General features: G+C 42.7%; 1 protein-coding gene across 4 annotated transcripts in view; it reads right to left on the reverse strand.

The window, feature by feature from the left end:
* DIP2B (disco interacting protein 2 homolog B) overlaps window positions 1–21,654 on the reverse strand; it is a 433,878-nt gene that overhangs the window by 24,008 nt on the left and 388,216 nt on the right. For all 4 annotated transcript variants that reach the window (XM_029594985.1, XM_029594983.1, XM_029594984.1 and 1 more), the window contains 2 exons: window positions 10,711–10,881; window positions 9,660–9,721 (listed from right to left, as the gene is read on the reverse strand). In XM_029594985.1, the coding sequence (XP_029450845.1) occupies window positions 9,660–9,721; window positions 10,711–10,881 (233 nt within the window). The remainder of the gene's footprint in view (window positions 1–9,659; window positions 9,722–10,710; window positions 10,882–21,654) is intronic.

Raw genomic sequence — 21,654 nt, forward strand, 5'->3', positions numbered from 1 at the left:
ATAGGGGGTCATTTTCTAGCAGACTTTCCTAAATTTGAAATTAAATATGCACTCAAGTTATACCAATTTTGAATGTGAACTTGTGCACATTAGTTTGCTTTCAGAATTATGCCACCAAAACTACCAACATACAATTGCACCTGCTAATTTGTGAGCAGTTTTTTTTTCAGGAAAAAGCAGAGTTGCTTACCTGTAACAGGTGTTCTCCCAGGACAGCAGGATGTAGTCCTCACATGTGGGTGACGTCACTGGACGGAGCCCTATCACGGAAAACTTTTCTGTCAAAGTTTCTAGAACTTTTGATTGGCACACTGAGCATGCCCAGCATGCCATAATCCCTGTAGCTAGAGGGGTCTCCGTTCAGTCTGTTTGTAGCAAAAGGTGCGAGCAAAAAAATAAAATAATAAAACGTTTCGGATCCAACTCCGTGGGGTGGCGGGTGGGTTTCTTGAGGACTACATCCTGCTGTCCTGGGAGAACAGCAGTTACAGGTAAGCAACTCTGCTTTCTCCCAGGACAAGTAGGATGGTAGTCCTCACATGTGGGTGATTAGCAAGCTACAGGCTGACTCATATTTGTTTGGACCATCAGTGTACAACTTGTGCAAAAGGCACAACAACTGGTGTACTGTTGGGAAAAATGAGGCAGCCTGAAAATCACAGCAGATGGATGTGGAAGGAGTTGGGATATTACTGGAAATAAGTTCTTCAAGACGGATTGGCCAAAGGCAGAGTCTTGACGTCCTTCCTTGTCCAGGCAGTAATGTGCTGCAAATGTGTTAAGAGAGCTCCATGTTGCAGCTTTACAGATCTCAGCAATCGGTACTGAACGATAGTGTGCTACTGAGGTTGCCATGGCTCTCACTGAGTGTGCCTTCACTCATCCCTGGAGAGGAAGGCCTGCTTTGTCATAGCAGAATTCGATACAGTCTGCTAGCCAACTGGAGAGAATTTGTTTGCCCACTGCAAATCCCGGTTTGTTTTTATCGAAAGAAACAAAGAGTTGACTGGATTTCCTATGGACTGCAGGGCGGTCTAGTAAAATGCAAGTGCACATTTACAGTCCAATGTGTGTAAAACCCTCTCACCCTGGTGAGAGTGAGGTCTTGGGAAAAATGTGGGCAAGACTATAGACCGATTCAAGTGAAAGTCAGTAACCACCTTGGAAAGGAATTTAGGGTGAGTACATAGGAACCTTGTATAGGGTGAGTATGTGACAAGTGCAACTCACTAACCCTTCGAGCAGATGTAATGGCGACTAGGAAGAGAACTTTCCATGTAAGAAACTTAACATCACAGAAGTGCAAAGGCTCCAATGGGGAGCACATGAGTCTTATAAGTACTACATTTAGGTCCCAATTCAGTGACTGGTGGCCATAGAGGGGGCTTAAATTGTAGTAGGCCCCTCATAAACCAACTCACCAGGGGTTGCGCTGTAATCAGGGCATCCCCTACTCCCTTGTGGTAGGTGGAGATGGCACTCAGGTGTACCCTCAGCGAGGAAGTCTGGAGACCAGAGTCTGAAAGGTGCTAGAGATAGTCTCATAGAGATGGAGTGGGGCAGGAAAACGGGTTGATACCTTTTTGCGTGCACCATATGATAAATCTATTCCACTTAGAACAATAGCATTTTCGTGTGGAAGGCTTTTGTGAAGCTACAAGCACTTGAGAGACATCAGTTGAAAGGTTGAGCAGTTGCAGGATCAAGCTTTCAACATCCAGGCTGTGAAGGATAGAGTCTGAAGGTTTGGATGGCATGACATGCCTTGGTTCTGAGTTATGAGAGTGGGCGCTGTGCCCAGGCAAATGGGTTCTCTGATCAAGAGGTCGAGAAGAATGCGAAACCATACTTGTCGAGGCCAATACAGGGCTATGAGTATCATTGACCCTTTGTCCTGTTGTAGTTTCACGAGAGTTTTAGCTATCAGTGGTATTGGTGGATACGCGTATAGGAGGCCTGTGTTTCAGGGGCGAGCGAAGGTATTCATGGCTAACTTGTTTTGTTGTCTGTGCAGGGAGCAGAATCTGTCCACTTTGTGATTCAGTTCGGATGTAAAGAGGTTGATTGTTGGTTGACCCCAGCACTGGAAGATTCTCCTCGTTACTACAGGATCAATAAACCACTACATTTTGTATGCCTGGAAGATAAGTGGCTCAGAGATTCATGGAATGTGCAAGAGCCCAGGCCCAGATCTACGAGGCTTCTTGGCAGAGGAGATAAGAGCCTGTTCCTCCTTGTTTGTTCAAGTACCACATTGCAACTGTGCTGTCTGTATGAGAATAGTCTTGTGTGAGAGGCAGTCCTTGAACGCATAGAGAGCATAACATACGGCTCAAAGTTCTAGGAAGTTGATTTGATACTTTGCTTCGAGTTGTGTCCAAGTACCTTGAATTTGAAGGTTGTTCACATGAGCTCCTCAACCCAAGTTGGATGCGTCTGTGGTTAAGGTCACTTGTGGAATTGGTTGCTGGAAGGGTAGACCTGTCAGCAAGTTGGCTTTGTCCACCAGAGAGGTGATAGACTTAGCTGGTGGGTTACATGAATCTGGGATGAAAGAGGTTGAGTGGCTTGGAGCCACTGAGATTTCAAAGTCCATTGAGTTATTCTCATGGCCAGTCTGGCCATAGGAGTGACGTGGATTGTGGAAGCCATGGGGCCCAGCAACATTAGGAATTGATGGGCTGAGGCTGTTTCTTTTGTGCGCAGAGACGAAGCTAGCCTGGAGAGTGTGTCTGTTTGGTCGTTGGGCAGGAAGGCCTTTGCGACTGTGGTGTCCAAATCTGCTCCGATGAAAGTAAGCTTGAGAGCATTGAGAGCTCCTTGCTTGGATTGGATCTTGATTAGCCAGTTGTCCAGGTAAGGAAAAATGTGTATGCTGTTCTTGTGTAGATGGGCCGCAGCCACTGCTAAGCACTTTGTAAATACACGGGGTGCCAAGGCAAGTCCGAAAGGCAGAACCCGGTACTGAAAATGTTGATGTCCCACTATAAAACGCAGGTATTTGTGGTGCTGTCGGGATATTGGAATATGAGCATAAGCGTGTTGAAGATCCATAGAACAGAGCCAATCTTCTTTTTGCAGAGAAGCATGGTGCCCAGGGACACCATCCTGAATTTTTCTTTCTGTACAAATTTGTTGAGATTGCGGAGGTCTAGGATGGGGCGGAGTCCGCCTGATTTCTTTGGAATGAGAAAATAGCGGGAGTAGAACCCTCTGCCCTGTTGTGCCCGGCTTCCACAGCCCTGGCGCTCAGAAGGGTGGACAGTTCTGACTCTAGAAGGGTTGTGTGGTTTTTTTGCATCCACAGTGTATTGGGTGGTGAATCTGGGGGTACCATGAGGAAGTTTAGATGGTATCCCTGGGTCATGATGGATATATAACCCATTGGTCTGTGGTAATGCTGAACCAGTTGGTTATGAAGTGGTGAATCCAACCTCCTACTGGCAAGTCTGGGTTTGGATTTGTGGAGTGGCTGCTATTCTCTGGATAAATTTCAAAATCCAGAGGCTTGGCTGAGACCTGGATGTCCTCTCTGAGGTGGTTTGGTCTCACGCGAGATGTAGGTGAGTAGTACCTGCATGAGCAATAAAACGGTCTTCTGGGGTCCCTTTTCATGGTCCTTCTTGCAGAGGAGGGAGCCTCTGTAGTAAACGTGGACAGTTGACGCAGGGTCTCGTGATGGTCTTTCAGTTGAGCCACTGCGTCCTGTATCTTGTCGCCAAATAGATTTTCTCCGGTACACTAAAGATCAGCGGGCTTGTCTTGGACTTCAGTTCGCAAGTCAGATGCCTTAAGCCGGGCCCACCTTCTGGCGCTGATTCCTGTTGTTGATAAGCGAGAAGCAGTCTCAAAGGAATCGTAAGCAGCCTTTACTTCATGCTTTCCAGCCTCAAGGCCTTTCTGTAGTATGGCATTGAAGTTATCTTGTTGTTGTTGGGGAAGAGAGCTATTCCTTGAACTTGTTTCCAGAGATTCCTCTGATATTGAGGCATGTATAGTTGATATGCAGCTATGCGTGACACTAGCATAGAGCCCTGAAAGTTTTTTCGACCCAAAATATCCAGGAATTTTTGGTCTTTTCCAGGGGGAGATGAAGAGTGAGGGCGCAGTCTTCTGGCCTTTTTCTGTGCAGATTCATGTCAGCCTAGACATTTACATGTCCATCTAGACGGACATGTAAATGTCTCTTTGTGCGGGACATAAAACGTTTTTAAATAAATAAATAAATACATACATACAAACATAAAATTCAACTACCACTGATTGGTGGGGTAGTTGTGGCTTTTGGAATCCTGGCGTATGCTGGACCAGATACGTTGCATCTGTCTTCCTATTTACTGGTGGGATAGTGCAAGGGTGCTCCCATAGACAATGTTGGAGATCCAAGAGTATCTCGTGGACAGGAATAGCCATAATTTCTTTGGGAGCATCAACAAATTGGAGGACTTCCAATGTTTTATGACTTGTGTCTTCCTCTGTGACCAGGTCAAAGGGGACCGTCTCTGACATTTCCTTTACAAAATTAGGAAAGGAGACATTTTTGGGGGGAGACCGTCTCCTTTCTTCCAGTGGAGATGGTTCTGATAGTATGTCCTCTGTAGAAGTGTCGGTGTCAACATCCTCCTATGGGTCATACGGGGTCTCTGGCTGAGATCCCAAGGGAGGGAAAAAAGCTGGTACTGCAGGACATGTTGGCATCGACGGATCCCTCAATGGCCTCGATGGAGGATGCGGGTGGCACCGATGAAGATTTCGGCGACATCGATGGCAATTGTGGGCGTCTTGGTCCCAAGAGCCCCGACGGATCAGGAACTGGTTCCGGCATCGGTGGAAGCGGTGCTGGAAGAGGACTGGAGTCCGTGCCTTTGTCTTCCGAGGACCCCGGAATGGGTATCGGGGGTTTCAGAAACTCAATAGGTTGTTTTGGCATCGGCGGCCCAGGCTGGGTTGGAAGGGCACAGATGAGTGTGTCCAGCTGGTCGAGCAGCAGTGTAAATATCAATGGCTCCGGTGTCAGTGCCGGTATGGGGGCCGGCATCTATGGCGGCTGTAGGTTCTGGAGGGCATCGAGGACTGCCTGTCAGACAAGTATGTCCAGCTCCTTCCTGGAAGCTGGTATCAGTAACACAGCTACAGGGGGAGGCAGGCTAGGCACTACTGGCACCTCCACAGATATCGGTGGGGATCGCCTCGGTATCTCAGGTGAAGAGGAGGTTGGAGGCTCCTCTACCCGTGTCCTCTTCGCAGTCGGCTCGATTGCTATTGAGGCCGATGCAGTGTCAGCACTGGGCGTGGAGTCGTGTCGGTGCTGGTGACTATGTTTCCCTCTGTGCTCGGTCCGGTCTTTCTCCAGCATAGAAGAAGAAGATGCCGATGCCTTAGATTTTGTCGGTGACGGATGGTCACTGCTGTCTTGGTGCTCCCGGTGAGGCTTGTCGATGGATTTTTTCGATGTTACTGCTGGAGACGACTGGGTGGACGTCGATGGAATTATCTTGATTTTGAAAAGGGACTCCCATCTTGTCTAGGCGGGCCCGCCTGCCCTTCGGGGTTATTTGAGCACAGGTTGGGCATTGACGAACGTCGTGTGATGAGCCAAGGCACAGCACACAGACATCATGTGGGTCGGTAATCGTTGCCATGATGGGAAAAAAGGGGCCGCAAAAACAAGGAAAGGGGAGCAGGATCCAACCAAAGACTGTGGAATTTACTCACTGAGCGACGAAAAAATGATGTCGCGATGGGAGACCCCTATGAGGGAACTTTTTTGTGAAGTAAACTTCAAATATATTTACCTGCATATTGGGCAAGCAATTTTGTAAAAGGTCATTTTCACAGATAAAGCATTGTTACAATCCAAGAACTCTCAAGTCAGCAGCTTGTTGCAGAAAAACTCTAATGTACAAATTGAGAATGTTGGATCCATTGTGGAAGAGATTACTATGAGCTTCTACACGTGGAAGCAATCCCCGACTGCTCTGCAGTCCAATACTGCGCTGTTACACTGAGGAAATCTTCTGCCATGATGAACTATTGCATCAGCTTTAAACCAAAAAATAAGGTTCTTTCTGATGTCCGATTTAATGCTTTCTTTCTCTCGGGATAAATCCTGCTTATGTCTGTCTGTAGCAAGTCACCTAAACAAAGGTAAATATGGAAATACCTACTCACATAAACACAGAAATAGACACATAGCAAATGAAACTAAGAAAACTCAATCCACTAACCTCATACAAATAAAAAGGACCAAAATAACAAACAACGCCATCACAAATAAATTATTAATGATAACCTTCCTACTAGTAAATGCACAATCAATCACTAAGAAATTCCCTATAATTATGGACCTACTATATGACACAAAAACCAAGCTTCATAGCAGTTAATGAATCATGGTTAAAAAAAAATCAGACACCGTTTTAAAAAATCAAATAGCACATAAAAACTATGATGTCTTCTCAACCCCCAGAATAAATAAAAGAGGGGAGGGACTACTCCTAATAATTGAAAAAAGATTTAAATGTAAACTAATCCCGACAACACCTCCAAGAAACCATGAAATCGCTCTTTTTGAAACTAACAACTTACAAATTTGCCTTATATACTTCCCCCCTACCCTACTAGAATTAAACATCTCCCCACTAACTGAATTCCTAACAACACACTTAAACACCTCTAAACCCACAATTGTACTAGGCGATTTCAACCTACACATGGATACACACCCCTTAACTAACACCTGTCAAACACTAATAGATATCATGACGGCACTAGGTTTCATCCTAATTACTGACAAGCTCACCCACAAAGCAGGACACACTCTTGATTTATCATTTATCAACCACAGCCACCTAGAACATATTAAATCGGAATATACACCGATACCGTGGTCAGATTACTTCCTAATAGAATCCTCTATCAAATATACTGAACAAGCGACACAAAAAAGAGAACCCATTGAATTTAAATATAACCCACCATACAACAGACATCCTGAAAGACAAATTAGAAGAAAATCTAGCTGAAATAGATTGCACAGACTGCGACTCTGCTACAACAGCATGGATGCAAACAACCAAAAACTTAGCCAACGTGATAAACCCAATAAAATATATTAGCATCAAGGAACCCAAAGAAACAAACCCCTGGCATAACGAAAAGATAAAGGTTGTCAAAAGAAATCTGAGGAAAAAAGAAAAAGAAATGGAAAAAAATAAAATAGAAAACCGGACTAAATACAGGAAACAACTAGCCTACTAAAAACAAGTAACTGTCAACGCAAAGAAACAATATTACAGCACTAAAATAGAGAAATTCGCAAATAACCCAAGAGCCCTGTTTCCCCATAGTAAAAAATCTCACAAATGACAAATCTGACTCTTCACAGAGCCTACCAGTAAGTAAATGTAATGAAATAGCTACTTTCTTTAACGACAAAATTACGAATCTAAAAAAAAGATTCAAAAAATAACTAAAAAAATATCAAAATGCAAAAAAGAGACGTTAAACAATGGGAGACATTCAATGAAATATCTGAAATAGAAGTTGAATCGATGCTAAAAAAAAAAAACTAAACCCTGCGCCACATGCACATGACACAATTCCAACCATAGACTTAAAAAAAATATTAGCCAACACAGTCTCTCCGACTTTAACAAAAATCATTAACCTATTCCTAAAAGAAGGAAACATGTCAGATTCACTAAAAGGAGCAATAGTAAAACCAATTTTAAAGAAAAAGAACAGCGACCAACTCATCCTGAGCAATTATAGACCAGTATCAAATCTACCTCTAATTGCGAAATTAATAGAAAAAACCATACAAAATCAATTAGCAGAACACTTAGACAGCAATAATATCCTGTACCCATCACAACATGGCTTTTGCAAAAACTTTAGCACTGAAATACTACTGCTTGTGCTACTGCTTGTCCATTAATGGCTATTAATCAATTTTACTTAGGGAATAGCCACTGCTATTAATTGCATCATTAGCATGGGATCTTCTTAGTGTTTGGGTAATTGCCAGGTTCTTGTGGCCTGGTTTTGGCCTCTGTTGGAAACAGGATGCTGGGCTTGATGGACCCTTGGTCTGACCCAGCATGGCAATTTCTTATGTTCTTATGTTCTTAACAGACATGAGAGGGTTTGACAGCAGTAAACATTACATTTTTGTGATGCTAGTCCTATCAGTGGCATTCGATACAGTAAATCATGACATCCTTTTAAATAGATTAGAAGAAATAGGATTAAGCAACAAAACAATCAAATGGTTCAAATCATACCTAAATAACAGATACTTTCAAGTACAAATCAAGGACGTAATGTCAGAGAAAATAAACCTTCAAACAGGAGTTCCACAGGGATCAGCCCTATCTGCCACACTATTCAACATATACATTCTGCTGTTATGCCACCTGCTAGCTGGTTTAGGCATCTCACACTACATATACGCTGATGATATTCAATTAATACTTCCAATTGATGACACAATTGAGAAAACATTAAACATACCCAACATGTATCTAGATATAATAAAACAACTTCTAAACCAAATGAACTAGTTATTAATATAGAGAAAACAGAATTCTTACATCTAGAATGAAAAAAACATAGCGATCATTCAAAACCCAATCACACTCAATAACAACTAAAAAATACAACTAGCTGAGAAAGTACGAAACCTTGAAGTGATAATCGATACAGAAGTATGAAACAACATATATCTCTAAAAGTAAGAGAAGGATATGCCAAACTGATGACATTTAGAAGACTAAAACCACTACTAACGCTTACCGATTTCCGATCAGTATTACAAGCCTTAATTTTTGCCAGTAGACTATTGTAATGCCCTTCTACTGGGTTTACCGTACACTACAATAAGACCACTACAAATATTACAAAACACAGCTGCAAGAATTCTAACTGGTAAAAGAGAACATATCACAGATACCCTAATTGAACTACACTGGTTACCCATTGAGCAAAGAATACAATACAAGACTGTACCATGCATAAATTAATTCATGACAAAAAAAGCAGAATGGCTGAACACAGCCCTTCGCGTACACGTCCCCCACAGAAACCTGAGATCAGCAAACAAAGCATTGCTAACTTTTCCCTCAGTTAAAACATGGCTATTTAAGCAAGCATACCACAAAGAGAATGGAGAGTAGAATCCAGGGAAATGTAGGATGCGGTCAGTAGAACTCCCACACACACACACACCTTTTTTTGTGTGTTTCTCATTTTTTTCTTTATTTCTTTTTTTCTTTCAACAACAAAGGTCTAGAGTTAAGTATTAATTTATCTTATAGCTGATATAGATAGAATTGGACATGGCTTATAAACACACACCAATTAATATTTATTATGAAACTGTTACAGTATTTTGATGGCACTGTTTAGTTGATATAATTTAAAACATTTTATGCAACATGAAGTTATGTGCCTTATTGTGAACTGTTGTGACAGCGTCTAGCTTAACGATGGAATAGAAAAGATTTTAAATAAATAAATAAATAAATAAATAAATAAATAAATGTGGCGAGCCCAATCACCTTCACTGAAGATATTTAAAAGTCGCATTACTGGCCCAGTGATGACTTTAGATGTCACTTTAAAATTTAACAGGCAGACACACCTGTTACTCCACATACCTGTCGTGCCTCAGTGATTTCAGATCTACATACACGGTGGTAGGATCAGGCCCAGAGGTTCCCTAGGGAGAAAGCGTGCAGATAATCTTAAGGCATTTTCCTTTCCCATAACATGAGGTGTGAGCATAGAAAAAGCTGTTTGCGTAGTAGTCAAATACTTTGATGATGAAAGCCTCTGTAAGCCCTTCTGGTAATGCCTAAGTACAGTTGCTTTGTGACAAGAAGCTTATATCTGCTCACTTTATTAGTTTAACTATAATTTTTCATTTGCACACATCTAGACCCATTCGGAGGTCATGAAATGAAGCTCCACTATAGTCCCTCAGTCATAAAAAAAAAATTAAAATGCAGGAACCCAGGCAATAGTATGCAAACCATTTTTGTGCAGGGATTATCTGGAAGTTTTCTCCTGCTCCTTTGGGCTCCCATGGAAACCGGCTTCCATAGGGCTATGGCACCATGAGTCTTCATTCACAACTACCTGGTGTGTTTTTTTCCCCATTTTTCAACCAATCAATCAACTAGCCAGCCATTGCTGTGATCGTCCTTGGCCAGGATCCACAAACCATGGCTCTTCTCCAGAGTTCTGGGTGCTTTCATATTGGGACTGGCCACTAGATTTCACCACTGAGCAATGACTGAGACTCTTCCCCACCCCAGGGCTGTGAGTGCTGCCTCCTCTGTGGGCAATTTGGAATGGCAGAATATAAACTTTCTTGAATTTGAGCCCAGCCCCAGTCGGCATAAAAAACACACAGTACTACAATGACACCATTAAAGTGGTTAAAAGGTATCCTGTTTTGTGATGGGTCCCATGACTTTGTTACAATACAAAAGACTGGAAACAATTGCTAAAGTCCACTGTAAATCATTTTCTACGGATTTGTGCTTGCTTATTATTTCTTTCTTCCTCATGGGTCAGAGTCTTAGTTTCAAAAAAGAGGGGAATGAGAACTGCTCTCTGTAGAAAGGTGTTTAAATGATGCACTGATTAAAGGAAGCATAAGGAGTGTTTAATCTCAGTAAAAAAAAAAAAGAACACTTTTCTCACCTGTAAACAGATAGCAATATTGGCCCTTGACCCAAAGGTGGTGCTGACAGCACGGGATGACAGCCCCAGGTCTTTGAAAAGCTTGGAGAATGAATGGCTGAGTGAAATTCTTGGACGCTCCTCTGCTACTACCACACAAGTCCGCACGTAAGACAGATTAATGCCCTTTGCCTTTAAAAAAAAAAAAAAATGAAAGGGATCTTACAGTGTAACGGTATTGACAAATGTTTTCTCTTTATTTACTATAAGTTGCTGTATTGGTTCTCCACCCACTTCCACACACAATTCAAGTTTCTCCTACTCATTTACAAGTATCTTCACTCATTTCTTCTTGTCTCTTCCCTACACTCTTCCTTTTATACTCTGTTCCTAGGGCAAGCTGGTCTTATCTGTGCCCTTTTCTACCACTGCTAGTTCCCAACTCAGCATTTTCCACCTTGCTGCAGCAGATACCTAGAAGAGCCTTCCTCTCTGGCCTTATTCTAATCTTGTGTAAGAAAACCTATTTTTTGAGGTTGCTTTGAAATTCTGGCTCTTCGAGATCTTAGCCTTCTCAGTTTAACTATGTTCACTGTAACTAACATTTCCTGACACCTAATTTCTTTTGTCAACATGTATCTACTAGAGCGTAAGCTCCAAAAGAGAAGGTAGCAGGTGTATCTATACAGTGCTGTGTATGTCTAATAATGCTATAGAAATACATATTAACAACAGCATTTAGTCTGCAGACAAAGCATATATGTTTTTCCTTTCTGATTTTAGTTCATTTTTTTTATGATAAATCAAGTATTTACAGCTTCTGGAAGTTCCTCCTACTTAATTGCATTAACCATTATGAAGAGATAAATCAGGGTCAGTGCTGTACTGATCAAAATCAGATCAAGTGCTCAACCTCAAATAAGTCAAAGGAAGTAAAGTGCAGGAAAGGGTGCTCAAATAGAAAGAAAAATTGCAGAAAAGGATGAAAAAAACAATTTGCAAAATTATCAGCAGTACAGTTCTTAATGTGCCTGGTAATTAGATAAAGCAAAGTTGATTATCTGTAATAGGTATTTTCTGAAGACAGTTCACCAGTCACACAAGTGGGTCAAGGAACCCTGCTCTGCACTAAATGGACATCTCTTCCAGAGCTCTCTGGAAAGACTTACAGGTCTTTTCTGCACATGCGTGCGAATTCTCACATTACTACACCACCACTAATCACCTTAGTTCTAGAAACATAGCTTTGACGGAGGGAAAAGAAGAGGTGGGAGGATTTGTGAGACTTGTGAATTACAAGTGCCGACATGAAGACAAGCAGTTCACTGTACTCCCACAACAGGGAGTTCCTAGATTAGGATTGTCTTCAACAAAAGAAAAAGGTAAAATACCACCACTAAGACCTTTAGTAAGTGGGAAAAACGTTATGGTTGGACAAAAGTCCATTTTTGTCCAATCCTTTGCCAACGTAAGTTGATGAGGTCATCTCCTTAATCCATCTAGCTATAGAGGTCTTAGAAGCCTTTTCTCCTTTGCTATGACCACTGAATAAAACAAAAACGTGGTCTGATTTCCTAAAGCTATTTGTGACCTTCAGATCTCTCAGGAGAATCCTACATCCATCCATAACATGCAGTTCCTGAGACTGCATAGACGTATCTAAACCTAACCTCCTAAACGTTGGAAACTCAATAAAAGGCAAACCCCACCTTAGGCAAAAAGGAGGGAACCAACTAAATAGACACCCGTCCTCCAAAAACTGAAGGAAAGGGTCTCTACATAAGAAAGCCTGTTCAGAAATACATCTCACTGAACAGAAACCATCAAAAACACAATCTTCAGCATAAGATCCTTCAAAGATGCTCTCTTTATAGGCTCAAAAGGTAGTCTGCACAAGGTCTTCAACACCAAATTAAGGTTCCTTGGTGGGACCAACTTTCAGATTAGCAGTTGCAAATAATTCACTGCTTTCAAGAATCTTATACATTAGGATGAGATGCTAATGAAGATTTCTATAATTTACCTCTACAACAGGACAAAACTACTGAGATAAATGCAGGGCTAACCCATTCTGCAAACCAATTAAAAAAAAAAAAGATAGGATCATTAAAATCAAAGCCTAAAACAGACAACCTTGACTCAACACCAGGTCTTTAAGACCTTCCAGACTCAAACACACTCTAGAGAAGCATAAACCTTCCTGGCTTAAAACAAAGTCAAAATCAGTTCCTCTGAATAGCTCTTAGTCTTCAACCTTCTCCTCCTAAGAGCCAAGCCACGAGACAAAAATCAATCCATCTGCCAAGAGAATTGGACCCTGTCACAGGAGATCAGAAATATGACAGAGCTGCAAAGGCCCCTCTATCCTGAGACATATGAAGTCCGCAAACTATGGTTTTCTGGGGCACTTTAGAGCCACCAGAATTGCCAAACCTCGATATTGCCAACTTATCAGAGGCAAAGAGGGAAACACAAAGTAGGATCCTCAGCGGCTAAGGCTGAGACACAGCATCAAACCCTTCGGACCCTGCTTCTCTCCTGCGATGGAAGAATCTTGGCACCTTGGCCCTCAGCCCTGTTGCCATAAACTCCATGAGGGGAGATCTCCATCTGGACTAGATGAGTTTGAACGCTTCCTCTACCAGCTTCCATTCTCAAGGATTCAGAGTATTCCTGCTCAAAAAATCTTTCTGAACGTTCTCCACCCTGGTGATGTGAGAAGTCAAGAGCGAACTTAAGTGCTGTTCCACCCAACAGAATAACTTTACCACTTCCAAGGACACTACTGGGCTTTTGGTTCCTCCCTGCCTGTTTATATATGCTACCACAATCACTGTATCTGACAGTACTCTCTGCCTGCCCGTTGACCAGAGGCAGAAAGAACAGCAATGCCCTCCTGACTGCCCTTGTTTCAAGCAATTGATGGAGCAAGACGCTTCCAACTGAGTCCATCGAACTTGAACCATCCACCCTTGACAAATGGCGCCCCTGCCGCTCAAACTGGCATCCATGGTCACTGTCATCTAATCCGAATTTTCCAACTGCATACCCTTGGATAAACAGCTGTGTGCGTGCCATCAAGAAAGACTCAATCTGGCCTCCTGAGAGAGGGGTGACTTGACGTCATAACCCTATGTCTGGAGATCTATTTTCCTGCATACTCTGTTTTTAATGTAAACCGGTATGATTTGTATCTGATACAAGAATGTCGGTATATAAAAATGCAAAATAAATAAATAAATAAATAAATCTTAAAGAGAAAGAGCAGCTCTCTGCAACGGTCTCATGAGCTGCCGCCCAAGGAACCAGGTCTAACAGGGACACCATGGATCCTAACACCTATAGATAATCCCATGTCCTGGGAAGAGGCTTCCACAGTAACTGTCAAACCAGACTCTGAAGTTTCAGGCTTCTTTCCGCTGTATGAAACCCCTTTTCCATACTTGTCTCAAACCGAATGCCCACATATATTCTAGCTTCTGACATGAATCTAGCTTGCTCTTGGAAAAACTGTCCACCCAATCTAGGTTTTGAAACAGGCAAACTGTGAACCAAGCAACAGCACGTGACCTCTGTCTTCGCCTAAATCAACCAATCATCCAAGTAAGGAGACACCATGATCCCCTTTCTGTGAAGGGCTGCAGGCATGACCACCATGATGTTGGAAAACATGCAAAAAGCTGTCACCGGCCCAAAGGGGAGCATCTGAAACTGGAAATGTCCTCCCAGTACTGCAAACCTGAGGTATTCTTCATGATCTCTCCTAATAGGAATGTGCAGATAAGCCTCTAAAAGATCCAGCAATGCCAAATATTTTCCTTTTCTCACTGCTGCAATTACCAACTGAAGAGTCTCCATGCAGAAATGAGGTACATTTAAGGATGTGTTCTCCATCTTTAGGTCCAAAATGGGACAGAAGGTGCCTTCTTTCTTGGATACCACAAAATAAATGGAATAATGACCCCAACCCGCTCTCCTGTTCTAGAACCTGAATTACATTAGTTAAAAGAAGATGCTCCAGAGTGGATCTCACCAACTCCCCTTTTTTCTTCAAGAGGCACAGAGACCGTGAATGCCTTGACTACTGGACAAGCAAAATCTAAGGCATAGCCTTCTCTTACAATGGAAAGGACCCATTGGTCCATCGTATTCTTAGCCCACTCCTTGTAATAAAGGGATAACCTCCTTCTTATTGGCACAACTGAGGAATGAACCAATTGAACTTCATTGGGAATTCTTGAGCCCTCGCACATGGGACTCTACACGCTCTCAAGAACTTCTGCAGACTCCATAAAAGGTCAAGGATTTAGTCACATACTGAAGCAGCAAAGAAGAATTCTTCCCCAGATGGCAGTGCCTGGACTCCCTAAATTTTTGCCTACTGGGAAATAACTTTTGGTTTCTCTTAAGCTTATCCTCAGGAAACTTATGTTGCTGAGTCTCCCAAATGCTTAACAACCTTCTCCAAATCCTATCCAAAGAGTAACTTCCCTCTAAAGGGACAACTACCATGCTAGGGCTTGGACCATATGTCCACTGCCCAGTTGTGTAACCAGAACAGCAGTCTAGCTGAAACTGCTGACACTATATTTCTAGCTGCTGTATGAAGAAAATCATACAGTGCATCAGTGATAAAGGTCAAGCCAACTTCTAGGCGCTTTGCTTCCTTCTCCGAAAACACTTTCTCAGATACCTCCACCAGAATCTGCTGTACCCAGCATAAACATGCACCATGACACTATTACAAACAGCTGCCCTGAGAGCTAAATTTGAAGCCTCAAAAATTCTTGAGGTGAACTTTCATATTCCAATCTGGAGTGTTATTAAGAGTTCCACAGCTTTCTACCAGGATGGCGATCTTCTTAGTGACCACAGAGACCAAGACATCAACTTTGGGTACTTTCAGCAATTCCAAAGTTTCTCCTGGGAGAGAATCTAATTTTGCATTGGCCCTGTCGATCTTCAGACTGGTCTCCAGTGTATCCCATTCTGCAAAAACTAAGCAGTCTGATGAAAAAGGGAAGGTCTTAGGTAGGCCCTTAAGCCCTTCCAAGATGGAATCCTCACTTTCCTCTTCCTGCCCAATTTTTTTTTTTTTTACTTGATTCCTAGCTCTGCCAGAGCCTGAGTAATCATAATCGCCAACTCGTCCCTCTCGAAAAGATGAACTACCTTAGGAGTGTCCCCCTCCGAAACTGGAATTTCACCCTTCTCTAGATCTCCATTCACTGATAACCCCTCAAGAAGTTCTTCTGGCAATTCTCTCTTTGAAACACCTGATTACCAATCCAGATTGGGTCAGGCTGAATTTTTCGCTTCTTGGGATGGGAAGAGTTTATCAGATTGCCGAGGGAGGCCCTTTTGGTACCCAAACCAGAATTTTTCCTAATTATAAATGCTTTATCCATCAAAAACAAGAACTCAGAGGAAAAGATTTTTAACCCTTCTCTTTCCCCATAACCTGTGCCAAGGCCCCCCCCCCCCCCCCAAATGCTGAGTTGCAGATCCCTCTGACATGGAGGACAAATTTGGAGGGTCTTAACAGACCACCCACGATGTGCCCTGCCCCACAGAAGAGCACAAAACAGCTTGAATCAGGATCTAGCTGCTGTTTCTTCGCAGCAGATATTTTGGTTCCATGGTTGGGTGAAAGCTTCCCAAAATGCCCTACCTATCTGCACAAGCCCAACATATGTAATATCTTTACCCATCAGTCCACACATGAAGCAGCGTTTCCCATGGTCCGCAGGAGACGCCATGTGGACAGCTCAGTGTGGCAGTTCACAAACCTGTTCCGGAGCACTCTCCCTCCATGCAGCCAGAAAACCTCTGAACCAAGCAGCTGCACCATGGGTAGCACTAGCGCTGATTCCTCTTAGAGGCCTCTTCCAACAAACAGCCCTGCTTGAAGCTTTGCTGGGCTCCCTTTTTTTTTTTTTAACCTTCAAATTTCCTAAAGGGACCAACCTAAAAAAAACCAAAAAACACTTTCTTTTCTGAAGTCTTCACTCAAGAGACCAGGAAAGGATCCTATCCAAGGAAGGAGAGTTGACAGGGACAGAGGGAGCCAGCAGCACTGGCTATCAAAACTTTCCCACTGGACGGGTACAAGCCTACCAGGAGCCATTGACCTCCTGCTCAACCCTACTCAACCAGAGGGATAGCCTCCAAGACCCAACACCCCTGAGAGCAATTTTCCTTTACTAAACAGTCCGACTGCAGGATGGACTCTCCCAGGCCCTGCACCACCGGGTGTGCAAATTGTGCAATTGCACAGGACGGCACACCCAGGAGGCAGCGTCAAGAGGAGGGAGAGGCCTGTGCTACTGCTAGTGGATCTGATCCCACTGGCGATGGAAGAAGCAGGCGGCTAGAGCAGAAGATGAAGTCTGTCTTGCAGCTCCTCCTCAGGTTCTGGTCCTGCAGTAATTCAACACTTGCAGTGCTAGTACTTCCTCTATTCTCATTTCGTGATGCAATAGATGGGAATACAGGAATTGCTAGCACTGCGAGTGCTGAATTACTGCAGGGCCAGCATGCAGAAGGAGCTGCAGAATGGCTGAACTCCCCAATGAAGAAAGTACAGGTTGGGGGCAGCAGCGGAAAAGGAATTATCTGTGGATCTTCATTCAAAAATGGGAAGAAGGATCCAACAGAAGAAAATAGGATAATGCATAAGCATTGGCAAATTAAATGTAAGACATTGATAAAACAGGCTAAGAGAGAATTTGAAAAGAAGTTGGCCGAAGAGGCAAAAACTCACAGTAAAAACTTTTTAAAATATATCAGAAGCAGAAAGCCTGTGAAGGAGTCAGTTGGGCCGTTAGATGATCGAGGAGTTAAGGGGGCACTTAGAGAAGATAAAGCCATTGCGGAAAGATTAAACAATTTCTTTGCTTCTGTATTTACTGAAGAGGATGTTGGGGAAATACCCATACCGGAGAAGGTTTTCATGGGTAATGATTCAGATGGACTGAACCAAATCATGGTGAACCTAGAAGATATGGTAGGCCTGATTGACAAACTGAAGAGTAGCAAATCACCTGGACCGGATGGTATACACCCCAGGGTTCTGAAGGAACTAAAAAATGAAATTTCAGACCTATTAGTAAAAATTTGTAACCTATCATTAAAATCATCCATTGTACCTGAAGACTGGAGGGTGGCTAATGTAACCCCAATATTTAAAAAGGGCTCCAGGGGCGATCCGGGAAACTACAGACCAATTAGCCTGACTTCAGTGCCAGGAAAAATAGCGGAAAGTGTTCTAAATATTAAAATCATAGAACATATAGAAAGGCATGGTTTAATGGAACAAAGTCTGCATGACTTTACCCAAGGCAAGTCATGCCTCACAAATCTGCTTCACTTTTTTGAAGGAGTTAATAAACATGTAGTTAAAGGTGAACCGGTAGATGTAGTGGTATTTGGATTTTCAGAAGGCGTTTGACAAAGCTCCTCATGAGAGGCTTCTAGGAAAAGTAAAAAGTCATGGGATAGGTGGCGATGTCCTTTCATGGATTACAAACTGGCTAAAAGGAAACAGAATAAGATTAAATGGAAAATTTTCTCAGTGGAAGGGAGTGGGCAGTGGAGTGCCTCAGGGATCTGTATTGGGACCCTTACTTTTCAATATATTTATAAATGATCTGGAAAGAAATATGACGAGTGAGGTAATCAAATTTGCAGATGACACAAAATTGTTCAGAGTAGTTAAATCACAAGCAGATTGTGAAATTGCAGGAAGACCTTGAGAGACTGGAAAATTGGGCATCCAAATGGCAGATGAAATTTAATGTGGATAAGTGCAAGGTGATGCATATAGGGAAAAATAACCCATGCTATAGTTACACAATGTTAGGTTCCATATTAGGAGCTACCACCCAAGAAAGATCTAGGCGTCATAGTGGATAACACTTTGAAATCGTTGGTTCAGTGTGCTGCGGCATTTAAAAAAGCAAACAATGTGGGAATTATTAGAAAGGGAATGATGAATAACACGGAAAATGTCATAATGCCTCTGTATCGCTCCATGGTGAGACCGCACCTTGAATACTGTGTACAATTCTGGTTGCCGCTCCTCAAAAAAAAAAAAATAGTTGCGATAGAGAAGGTACAGAGAAGGGCGACCAAAATGATAAAGGGAATGGAACAGCTCCCCTATGAGGAAAGACTAAAGAGGTTAGGACTTTTCAGCTTGGAGAAGAGACGGCTGAGGAGGGATAAGATAGAGATTATTTATTATTATTATTTGGAACTTTTATATACCGACAGCCGTTTGCACATCGTATCGGTTTACAAATAACTTATAACTATGATAGCATAACTATCATTTTGGCAAGGCCTTTACAGGGAACAATTAACAAGAATTTTTTACAAGAGAACATAAATAGATTACTAGTAATAGGAAAAATAATATGTAAAATAACTATGTACAGGTTTATGGTAAAAGGAATAGAGGGTAACAGGGTAATGGGAGAAGAGGAAAAATACGGGGGGGGGGGGGGGGGGGGGGGGGGGAGGAGGTATAAAGAGGTAAGGAGAGGCTGAAATGGGGGTCCATAGGGAGAACAATCAGGAGGGAGATCCCGACAGAGATGTTTAAAATCATGAGAGGTCTAGATCGGGTAGATGTGAATCGGTTATTTACTCTTTCGGATAATAGAAGGACTAGGGGGCACTCCATGAAGTTAGCATGTGGCACATTTAAAACTAATCAGAGAAAGTTCTTTTTCACTCATTGCGCAATTAAACTCTGGAATTTGTTGCCAGGGGATGTGGTTAGTGTAGTTAGTATAGCTGGGTTTAAAAAAGGATTAGATAAGTTCTTGGACGAGAAGTCCATTACCTTCTATTAATTAAGTTGACTTAAAAATAGCCACTGCCATTACTAGCAACAGTAACATGGAACAGACTTCGTTTTTGGGTACTTGCCAGGTTCTTATGGCCTGGGCTTGATCTGACCCAGTATGGCATATTATGTTCTTATGGTCTGCATGTGTGTGCGCGCGCGCGCATGTGTGTGAATGGGAGTCAGCCCGGGATGTGTGCGTGTGTGTCTGCGCGCGTGCGAATGATACCAGCCCAGGATGGGTGTGCGTGTGTGAGAATGGAAGCCAGCCCGGGATGTGAGCGCACGTGTGAATGGAAGCCAGCCCGGGATGTGAGCGCACATGCATGTATGCATGGGAACCTTCCTGGGATGGGCAGGGTATGTGTGTGTGAGAATGGGAGCCTGCCTGGCATTTGGGTGGATGTGAACGTGAGTTTGTTTGGGGTGTGTGGGTGTGAATGAGAGCTTGTCTGGGTTGTGTGTGAGAGAGAGAATGGGAGCCTGCTTGGGTTGTGTATGCGTGAAAGAGACAGAGAATCAGAGCTGACTGGAGGGTGTGGTGTCTGTATGTTTGAGAGAGAATGAAGATGCAGATGGATCCCAACCTACCAGCAGCTGAAATGAAGAAGAGGACCCAGGGCTGCTGGCGGATCCCACTAAAGAGGAGTGGGAGATACCTGGGGGTTTGTCTGAGAGGAAGTATATGTGTGTACGAGCTTGGGTGCGCACATATAAAAGAAAGTTAGGAGAAAATGTGCATCCCACATTCATTAATCATGACAATTTTAGGGTGACTGGAAATCAAAAGTTCTCAGGTATGGAGAGTATGAATTTTTAAAATCCTTTTTAGTTTTGTTTTTCAGGTATTATTTAATGTGTCTGCTGTTTTAAAATATTTTATTGGTGTTTGGACATTTTTAAAAAATTGTATGCAAGTTTTTATTTATTTGATTTTTTTGTCATGTTTTTGGATGATCATTATTAGTATTTATTTATTATTATGATTGCACAGCATAGAGAGTCTGGCTTCTTGCTGTTTCCAGTTCAGGTTTTGTCAGGTTTATATTTCTACTTTACGGTTGCTCTATTCTGTATTTGGTGAGGTGTTTATGTTCTGCATAAGCCCACACCCAACACACATCACAATAGGCCTAATACCACATGGGTTCCAAGTGTGTTTTTGCAGGGATTTCTGGTTGGCATCACAGCAGTGTATGTAAATATGTGATATTTTTACCTCTGAATATTGTACTTTGAGTTTTTTTAAATGTAAAATGTTATGAAAAATGCATAACTCCTAACTGTGTGTGTGAAGCGGGCCAAGGGGGAGGTTGGGGGTGGAGGGGCATTGTGCAATGCTATAAGGTTTGCCTAAGGTACCTAATACCATTGCACCAGCCATAGGTTCTGGGGGGGGGGGGGGGGAAGAGCAGTTTTTAATGTTTGTATCACTGGAGTGAGCTGGGATTATTTTTGGTGGGACAGGGACAGACAATGAATTAATGGGTGGGGGGAAGCACAGTAATTGTTAACACAGGGCAGCAAAAAATCTAGCACCGGCCCTGGACTCTGCTACCATCTGCTGGATTTCAGAGAATATTGAGAGACTGCAGGCGGCACTGTATTAAGTACCAATAGAACAGTGATGCTTTAATTCTGTTTCCATCTGTTGGTAGGGGAGAACCCATCTGTCTGGACTGATCTGGTGATTGATAAGGAAGTGCCAATTGCACTGATGTGAATCCAAACAGCTTTTAGGTCAGCCAGGTGCAGAAGGTATTGAAAGTGGCTTGCGTGTGTGTGAAAGAGAATCTAGGCCATATCCTCACATCAGACTGAAAACCTCCTCCATTTACAATCTTAAGTCCTTGGAATCTCTCTTAGAAGCCAGAAGGACCTCAGACATTTTTTGAGAGGGATTTTATTATATGTCCCCCTCAACATGCAGGCCCATAAGGGCCAGAACTGGAGGGTTGGAATGGTGCAATGATCTGTAATTCTAAGTGATTAGGATTTAGCAAGATTCCAACTTGATTGAGTTCTTCAGGGAGCAGAACACAAAATGTGTCTTGGCCAAAAAAGAATTCAATTTAACAATACTCAGTTCCCCAAGTCTCTTCTATCAAGGTTTT

Source organism: Rhinatrema bivittatum, chromosome 3 (genome assembly GCF_901001135.1).
Source record: "Rhinatrema bivittatum chromosome 3, aRhiBiv1.1, whole genome shotgun sequence".
NCBI classification, from domain to species: Eukaryota; Metazoa; Chordata; class Amphibia; order Gymnophiona; family Rhinatrematidae; genus Rhinatrema; species Rhinatrema bivittatum.